The sequence below is a fragment of the Falco naumanni genome, chromosome 12, assembly GCF_017639655.2.
Source record: "Falco naumanni isolate bFalNau1 chromosome 12, bFalNau1.pat, whole genome shotgun sequence".
NCBI classification, from domain to species: domain Eukaryota; kingdom Metazoa; phylum Chordata; class Aves; order Falconiformes; family Falconidae; genus Falco; species Falco naumanni.
Genome location: NC_054065.1, coordinates 27,190,935 through 27,200,860, shown reverse-complemented (window position 1 = coordinate 27,200,860; position 9,926 = coordinate 27,190,935). Strand labels below are relative to the sequence as shown.

The following is a 9,926-nucleotide window of genomic DNA, read 5'->3' as shown; positions in this document are numbered from 1 at the left end:
AAGGCAGTACAGTTAGTACATATCAGTAAAGTGACTAATTTTAATGTAAAATCATGCCTAGATGTTATGTATGGAGTTGTACAAGAACTACCTACATTACACAAACATCATCCTGTTTTAGCTCCAAGTCTACACCTTCACAGGGTTTTTTTACCACCTTAAGTAAAAAGCTTTTTTCCTTATAGGAAGCTGCAACTATATGAAAGCAAGCTGTGAACTTAGTGCAATAATACAGTCAATTCACTTTAGTGTTTGAGAGTTGACCCATGAAAGAGGATTCAAGCAGGAGCCCCATGAAAACAGTATATAATACCTCATATAAATTTTAAATCTGTCACCTAACCACAGATACTCTAATTCTAAAGGCCATCACTGTTTTTACTTGCCTGTGGCATGCATTGGTTTCAAAACTATATAAAACTTCAAGTCAGAAATAAAAAAAGGTCTAACTGTGATACAACTTCAGTGATACAATTTAGGAATTTGTCATCTTTTCATGGGGGAAAAAAAAAAAGCTAGGGGTAAGCAAGCCACTCTGCAGTTGAAAGTCACCATGTGAATGATTTCTCCTTTATGGATATACGAGGAGAATCCTGCTACCATACTTAAGGATAGCTGCAGTTGATGAGTTTATGAAGTACTGAAGCCCTCAAGCCCTGGCATATTCACCAAAGAATTCTCTCCTCCTTTCCTCTTATGATGGTATTATTCCTGTGTATATACAGAGCAAGAAAGCAAGGTAGACTAAGGAGGAAACAGTATTTGAGCAGTAGTAATAACAGTATTACTGTTTAATTAGTAATAACAATATAGTCTTGTCAAGAGTTCCAACACAAAGCAGATTTAATTTACAAGGTGTCTGATGATTGTTCTTAATATGCAACCATGGAAGAGGAAGTGGGGTGCAGGAGGGTTTGCATTTACAAGAAAATCTGAAGTTAAGCTGAAACATGGAAAAAGCCAGATCAGTCACACATCGTATCCTGTCTGCTCACCTTGTCTGGGATACATGTGCATCAAGTTGCAGACAGCGGTAGGCAACTGAACTCTGAAATTTGACAGCTCATGCAAGAAAGCGCCGTACCCACACTGCTGCTTTTTCTTGTGGGAAATTCTTGTTAGGCTATAGTACTTACCACTAAAAAACCAACTTGTTAAGAAATAAAATGCAAGATCCCTTGTACACAGAAAATGGGAATTGCTTTAAGGAACAAGCCTTTCCATGTAATACAGAGACTACTACTTTGTTCTGCATATACAGCTACCACATCTCCTAGCAGACATGCCTAGAGGTGGTTTTACCCTCCAGTCATCTCATTTGTTGTGAGAAGATCAAGAAATTGTTTATCATGCCATTCTTCTGTTTCCTGAAGCTAGCCACATATCTAAATCACAATAACTATTCTGTCCCAGAGCACATTAGATGCTAACTTCAGCTTGGATAGGGAGCAGAGTGTGCAGGGAACTCAGCAGAAAAACAAAATGCTGTCTTCATTCTTGGCTCAACAGGAAGCCTTTTCAACATCTTTGCACTCACTGAAGTCTTATATACCACTGCAGCCTTGATTGTGAAAGGGAGGATTTGATAGAGAAGAGATAATTGTGTACAGAGTTGCAAGTTGCTGTACTAAAGGCATACCTGTATGATTTAGACACACCTATTCATCAGATTGCTTCAGCAAGGTCCTAGGAAAACCAACTCAGCAGACCCAGAAGCACCTCCTGTGCTTTGCAATGGGCAAGCTAAAACAGCAGAACTTGCTTTGCCTTACATCTTGAAAGACTCTTTCAAGTTACAGAGGTGCACAGTCTCCAGAAGCTGCGTCTCAGACCACTTACACAAGGTTGCTACCCAAAAGCAATCCTGTTTGTCTGACAGGATTGGTAAGGCAGCCTGCAATCTATAGATAGCATTGACATTATTGGTTGTTGAACCTCATTACAAAAAAAAAAGGAATGAACAGCTTTAAGTTCTACTATGGCATGCCACTTCATCTGATACAAGAGTAAGTGCCAAGGAGGCAGAGGTGAATCACCAAGCTCATTATCTAAGTGTCCATTCCTCAACATCTGTAGACTTTTAAGTATTTGTTACCTGCTTGCTGGTGACATTTAAAGAGTTAGCCAGAGGAATTCTGAGACACAGAACCAGAAGTCTTTTTTTTTTTCCCACTGACTTCTGGTTCTAGGTAGGATGTCTTGCCCAGGATCTGAAAGCATGGAGCTCTATAGCCAGAAAGATGCATCCATTTAACATGTTAATTAGCCACTGTTGTGGCACAGACAGGTTCAACAGCAAAGCAAGAACACCAGAGGCAAGAGTTGTTTTGAAAGAGGAATATGCCCACGCTTGTCCTGTGGGAACTCTCATGCCTAGTATGATCAGATTCCAGGATGCATTACTTATTCCACTTAATCAGCTTAAAGTAATTGGGGGGTGGGGGTGATGGGGGCGTTAAAGCCATGCAGCAAGGCAGTTTGAGCAGCTTACCTGTTTCAGAACAAAGTCCTGAGGGGGATTCAGAGCTCCTGTAGCACTTGGATGATGTGTTTAACACCACTGACCCGAAGTCAGCTGTGTTTTGACAGTTAAACTCCTGGTTGGTTTCACATAAAGGAGAGGTTTGCCAAATGGACAAATTAGTAAAATGCTTTAGTTACACAGAGAGGAGCAAACCCCAACAAGCATATAGAAATGCCAAAGTTACCTCATTCCATCTGAACAGATTTTTTAAAAGTTTATAATTGGGTTAACTATAGGGGTTCTGAATGCTCCTTCGGTTTAATTTATTCTTTGCTGGTTATTCAAAGCTCCCTGCAACTTTCAGATAATTTCAAAAATTATACTAGCCTGTTTCTGCCAGGTATATTTTAATAGCATTAATAAAAATCACTTAATTCCTTAAAAAAACCAGTAACAATATTATTCACGTGTATTTTTACCAAAATGTGGTATCTCTTGTTTCTGTGCCATGCCTTTGGACTGAACACCACATTATAAGTATGACCAGAGAAAACTAGTTACTCTTAGAATATATCAAACACAAGTGAAGTAAGTCCAGGTGGTCCTCATTCCTGCTTTTAAGTCTGGTTTTTTTTTTTTAGGGATGGAGCTGCAATATAGGGTAACTTTCAGAGATCTGCCTCTGGCAGAATCCCTACTACCAAAGTTAGCTGCCAAGGCATTTTGTGCATTACGCAGGAATTATGTAACTAAATGATAATTACCAATACTTGTGAGAATCAGACCATTGCTTAGATCCAAACTTAAGTCTCATTGGCTCAAATTAACCTAGTCCAGCAGGTGTTTCAGAAAGATTATGGCAAGCAGGTATTTCCCTCAGAATTCCCCACTACTCTGCAGCTCTTGAAGTGAAAAATCAGTCAGAACACCTTAAAGCAACATTTGCCATTTTAAACAAGAGATGGTAACTTAAGTTCTGTTTAAAAGCAGGAATTCACACTTCCAGTACCCATTGGGAGGACAGTAAGGGCCATCAGTGATTCCACAAATAACTAAACCAAATTATAAAATCTTGACTCTGAACTCTGGTTATCTAAGTATTCATCTAGGATAACTGAATTTCTTTAGCTTTAGCTGTAAAACTTTTTCAAGACTCTTTCCTTCCTTCATCCCGCTGTGTTAAACCATCAACAAAAGGGATTTAATTCCAACTTTCACTTCTTAAATTGAGCAGTCCTAAGTGGCCTAAAAAGAAACTGTTTTTGCAACTTAAGCCTATTCAAGTCTTTCAACCAAAGCCAGTTTTCTTCAGAGTAGAAAGGGAAGGCAAGGATTCTTTGCAGTTCATCTGTACCACCACTCAACAGAACAGATCTTCCATCTGCCTTAAATACCAAATTTCTCTAAAGCTTAATTCCTTCAGCATCAGGGGACCAATATTACTTTAATATTTACTTTTAAATTACATATAAAAATACTGGATATATTTTGCCATTACACCCAACCCTGAGCAATATGTTGGCTGGCTAGCAGGTTACTGGCACCATTGAAGTCGCTTTTTAAGTGGTTGGCACATTTTCATAATATTCCTATTGCTTAACCGCAAATAGAGGCCCACACTTAAACAAAACACACATTAAGAACAGGACCGCAATCAAGCAAGGTTTAAGATGCACCAACACATTCTTGTCAGGCACTCAGCTTCTTCCAAAAATAAAATGCAGGAGATGAAAGCATCTAAAAGTTAAGCTACTTACATCAGACAGGTACAGACAACAGCTAAGACTTCCAACTTCATCAGATTCCATCTTTCAGGTAAGTGAAGAACAATCCATAGGATCACCATTTGAGGTGTAAAGGTGATTTGTAGCCATCTTTTGACAGCTTAAAGCTGTCATCAATGCATTAGAAGACAGAAAGCAAATACACTGTGCTGAGGTATACAGAGATCCTTCAGTGTTTAGCAATTCTATCCATTCTCTGTTCCCAGTTTAAAAACTTCTCAAGCAGGAAATTTTGATACCACTACCTGTGCTCTCACATTTTAATATGCAAGACAGACAAATGTTTATATAGGGTGCTGTAGGTTTAGGGAAAAGAAAGTCAGGATCGTTTAGCAACACCTTTCGAGTACACAATGACTGATGTGCTTAATAGGTAGAGCCGTCAGTGGTTGCAGCTAGCCTTGCTTGCCAGAACAGTATGTGCTTCAATTGATTCAGTTTTCCTTACAAGCCAAGTAAGTTTTCCTTACAAGCACAATTCCAACTGAGTGCAAATATTTATAGATTGAACATTTAAAACCATGGTAACAGCAGAACCAATTAGGACAAGCCTAATGATTTTTCTTTGCAGACCAGAAATACCCCAAACTGCAACAAGATTTCTCCAATATGAAAAACCTGATCAGTTATATTAGGTTAACTAGTGGCTTACACAGTACAATCTAAAACACTGGCTGCTCAAGCTATATGCTGACACAGGCAGCTTAGGCAGTAGGCTGGGGACCCACAAAGCTGGCAATACCCTTGAATTCCCCACCTTTTTACAAGCAAGTCACACAAGCCATCTGAAAGACGCCGGTTTCATTCTGATAGAGTGCTCCTTTAAGGTACTTCCAGTAGAAAAGGTAGATCTTTAAAGCAATGCTTCAAATGACATATTACACATTTAAACAAAAGCCAACTTAACATTTCTGTGCAAATTTAGTTCTTCCACCCATAAGTTAGGAAACAGGTTCAACAAAAGATTTAAGTTAAACTGTGTTAGTTCAGAATTAACAGGCAAGCATTTTAACACTACAGTCATCTAAATAGCATGTTGTGGGCAGGGTACTACATTGAGAACTTTTAAAATACTAAGAGGCAGACAGATTTTATATGTAACACGTGCCAAAGTAAATTCTGTAACAGAGTGATTCAGCATTACACATATAACGCTGATCCTTCGGCAAACAGACACATTAAACAAATGAATCTGAGAACTGCAAGGAATGTTATAGCTGGTAGGAGTCTGCTACAAAATCCTTAAGGATGCATTGCTGTGTTGCTGTAGATCTGAATTCGGGACACTGGTGAACAGCTTTAGCAAGAGACCTTATACCAGCCACTTTAAAGCAAGCAGACATTTCAAGGTTTTTTGGTTGGCAGAAGCTTAATCTTGCTTCACTTCCCCCTTTAATTGCCTTTTCATGCGTGAATATGGGCTGATTGTGTCATCCATCACGAAGTCATACAGTACTTTTATCCAAGAGTTATATTGTGGCAGGTTGTCATAGTATTCAGCTGCTATTTTCTTCACCTAAAGAGGAGATAGGAGGTTTGTTTACTATTTATATTAGCACCAATCATGACAACTTTACAATCCTCAACCTGTAACTTAACGTAGAGCAGTAAAGTTTCATTTTAGATGTTAGATTCTATAGGAAAGGCTACAAGCACTACAACATTTAAGTTTCCTGAATGAAAAAGCAACTCCCCGATTGTTAAGTAAACCTCGCATGAAACTCTTCTGTTGAAGCTACCCAGAACAAACTGTGCTAGCACTCAGAACTCCATTCTCTGTGCTACCCAGGGAATGTGGGTCCCCTGTGCTACCCACTGCTCACAAAAGCAAGCAGTATGGTTGCTAGTGGAAGTGGGTGGCTCCATTCAGTGATGACTCATCAGCATACATGTATCACTAAAAAGGATGTTAAGTTCTAGGATGAGATGTTTAACATGGCTATTTTTAGATGTAATTTCAAACCTCAGTGCTCAGAAGAAAAAAAAATATCTTACTTCTGAGGAACATCTTGTTTCTAAAGACAGATGTTAAAAGAATGAACACAAGTTGCTTCCAGAGACTTTATTCTCAGGATGTACCTGCTAGCTAGACCACTGTTTTAAACTAAGACCTAGAGTTTCAGTTAGATATCCTTACTGATACACTTAAGGCCAACCACCTAAAGCCTTAAAAACCTGAACAGCCCAAAACTGATTTTTCACTAAATTCCATAGCTTTAGACAGAAGAAAAACAGTAATCTATAGAAGCAACAAACCCAAGATATTAGCATTCCTGGTCTGGAGCTAAAGAGAGTTTTGATCCATCACCACACCTGTCAATCAGTGCATCTAGCCAGTATACTTTTATTCAACAGTAATTATTCTCAGCTCACCGGTACCCCAGCTAAAATCAAGTATTCGGTACTTCAGGATCTTTAGCACATAGCATAGCAGAGTCCAGTTCAATCAAATTAACTGCACTGTTCTGAAAGAAGGCTTTGTTTTCTTATCGGAGCTGTGGGTTAAGAGTCCTGTAGCAAAGCTGGGTATTTGCCTCTGCAGTTAAATACTTGGGGGTGGGGGTGCGAATTCCCTGTCTACAACTTAAGTACTGGTGCAAATGAAATGCTGGTTCACCAGCACTCATCTAGGTATCAAAGGCGAGTTCAAGCAACTTCAGCTTTATCTGAAAGATTAAATCTATGAATAAGAGAAATCATCTTCTTTTTAAAAGGTAAAAACCCCAAAGTCTCAACAAACCAATTACAGAATTTACCTGCCCTGCTAAAGTAGTGCTGGAGTAGTTACTTCATCTACAATTCCACCACTCACAACAGAAGTAACAATCAAGTTTAGACTCCAAAGGCACAAGTTTACAAGGTCTTAACTGTTACCAAGTGCAGTAACAAAGTACCAGGCCAACACCACAGCTGCTGTCAAACTGCAAATTTAGTGTCTGATGGGAAACACTTTTCCCTGGAGATGAGTTTCAGGTGTAACCCCTGGAAGCCTGTGTTCCCATGCTCCAATTAATTAACACATACAATGAGAATTAAGCTCCTGCTTAAAAGAAACCAACAAAGATTGAAGTGGGGAGAAACTAGTTTGGAAATTCACATCTGCTACTCATGCAGATGTGACAGGTCTAACTCTTAGCTTTGAAGCCTTAATTCTGTCAGCGTACAGCTGATACTTGGGGTTCAAAGGTTCTCTCTAGAGAAAACTGAGCTACTCCAAACTAGAAAGCTATTAAACATTTGTCAACAGTACAATAAACATTATCAGGTACCTCAAACTCTCTCTTCCCCACCAGGGAATATCAGTGATAGAAGAGACTGACAGATAAGCATGCATTACAATACTGTCCTTAAAATTTCAAGGACAAAGCCAACAAATCTCTGAAACTATCTGCAACTTCTTCTTACCTACTCTTTTTTTTTTTGCATACTTACAAACTGAAGAAATCAGAAGGCCGGTTGTAATTACAGAAAACTAAAGTTAGTGCAAAGCATAAGACATGCGTTTCCTTCCCTCTCCATTCATGGAATGGGCTTGACACTGGAAGCTGGCTCAGGATACCACTAAAATGGTAAGTGGTTACCCCCTTCATCACTCAACTTAGAAACTGTTGAGTTGGATGGGTTTTGATGTTTTTTGGTTTGGGGTTTTTTGTCTGTTTTTTTTTTTTAATTTCCAAACTTTCATTCTTCTATCAGTGTTGAACCTGCTTTTAAAGTTCAAGTAGGACTTATTTTAAGAAAAAGTGATAACCTTGGAAGTAAACTTACCAGTGGAAGGCTCTTGCCAGGAATATTGGGGAAGTCATGATGTTCATTGTGGTAGCCAACATTAAAAGTGAGCAAATTAAGTGGCCCGTAGTAGGAATAAGTCTCATGTCCTTTTAAAAACATATAATGTTCAGCTATGAAGTGTCCTGAAATTGGGTGCAACCCAAGTCCAAGTACTGAACCAGCAAGCATGTAAAAAGTGGATTTGACTCCCCATAAGTAATATATCACAATATCAAAGGAAAGCTGAGCCAATAAATTGATTATTTCAAGTCGTGTAATGGGTTTCGGATTGATGCAGAGAGGTCTAATGGCATAGAAAAAAGGCTGAAGAACAATCCATATGAACTTCCTAAAACGGGTGCAGAAAAACCAGCCTTCAAAGTTAGTAGGAATGTCCACATCAATTCCGTCGCCTCCCAAGTAACGATGATGATCCATGTGGTATCTCTTGAAGGATATGGAGTACGGGAGACCAAGAGGGAGGTTGGCAAATATTCCAAACCATCGATTCCACATCGCTTTGCTGTTGCCAAAGGCACTGTTGTGAGAGATCTCATGAATAGCCAGAGTCATGGAGTGGCTAATACAGCTTCCAAAAACATATGCCCAGAAGATCACCCATTTCCAGTCCAAGTCTTTAACTAGATAAAAGGCAGTCAACTGCGCAAGAACCATCAGTATAACCACCCAGATCAAGTTGTAGTCTGGCTTCATTAACGCTTTTATCTCTGGATGTTTAGCTAAATGGGAAAGAATTAAACGAAAAAGGAATCACTTAGAGGCTCTCCCTACAGCCGGCTCTCCCAATCGGATTACAAAAGCAGGGACTGTGATTTCTTCCCTTCCTCCCAATGAGGGTTTGTCTGCCAAGGTAATGAAAACGCCCCACTTTTCCACTTGTGACATTCATTGTTACAGCGAAGCCTTTTAAAAATTAAGTTATTTTAGTATTTTTCTGTTGCTCAGCAACTAGCCACGTCCATGGAAAGCACCGGGGCCACCTCCAGCCTCCGCGGGAAGGACGCGGCTCCGCACGGGCAGCCAGCGTGACTCGCAGGGGCTGCAGCAGGCGCGCTCCCATCTTGGCCGTCTCGCTAGACGACGCGGCTGCTTAGCCCCGTACCGGGCGCCGCGCTGACCGCTACGCGACACGTGATCTGTTTATCGCGACACACGAGCTGTTTATCACGACAGGCAGGCGCCGGCTCGGCTACCCCGCGCGGGGGGCGCGCAGCCCGAGCCGCCGCGCTGACCGGAGCCGGGCGCTCGCTTCGCCGCTCGAAATGGAAGCCCGGGCCGCCCGTCCCGCGCCTCGGGGCTGGGGCTCTGTCCCTGCAGGCGCCGAGGCCGGGCGAGCCACCCCCCCGCCCCGCTCCTTCCCGTCCCGTCCCCTCCCCCGCCAGCGCCGCCAAGGCGGCGGCTCCCGCCCCCTCGTCCGCGCCCGGCGCCGCTCCCCTCACGCGGGCCCAGGCCGCCCCCCGCGGGCCCCGAACAGCTGGCGGCGGGGCCTCCCCCCGGCGCGGGCGGCTGGCAGCCATTTTGTGGGGTGTCCCCCCCCGCCACGCAGCCGGTGGCAAGGAGCGGCGGCACCAGCGCCGGCCCCCCTCCTCACCCAGAATCTCCTTGCGGCGATCGGCATGAGGCTGGTCCGTGTAGACCCACTCGAAGTCCTCCCTGGCGACGGTGTTGCCCATCCCGGCAGCGCGACACCGACACGGCCCGGACCGCCCGCCCGCTCAGCGCCGCGTCGCCCCCCGGCACCGCGCTTTATAGCGCTGCGGAGGCGGCTCGGCGGGCGTCCCGCCCACCGCCCGTCTTCTCCCCCCCATTGGCTGCTGCCGGCTGTCAGGGCTGACAGGCCCCGCCCCGCCTGTGCGTCTCGCCCCCCGCTCGCCTGGCCTGGCCGG

The 9,926-nt window shown here is 42.7% G+C and overlaps 1 protein-coding gene across 1 annotated transcript; it reads right to left on the bottom strand.

Annotated features, from left to right (window-relative positions):
* Window positions 1–4,494: 4,494 nt before the first annotated feature.
* DEGS1 (delta 4-desaturase, sphingolipid 1) lies at window positions 4,495–9,810 on the bottom strand. Its single transcript, XM_040611393.1, has 3 exons — window positions 9,632–9,810; window positions 8,017–8,759; window positions 4,495–5,764 (listed from the first exon to the last, which is right to left on the bottom strand). The coding sequence occupies exons 1-3, from the start codon at window positions 9,711–9,713 to the stop codon at window positions 5,618–5,620; spliced, it is 972 nt and encodes a 323-aa protein (XP_040467327.1). The 5' UTR covers window positions 9,714–9,810; the 3' UTR covers window positions 4,495–5,617.
* Window positions 9,811–9,926: the final 116 nt, after the last annotated feature.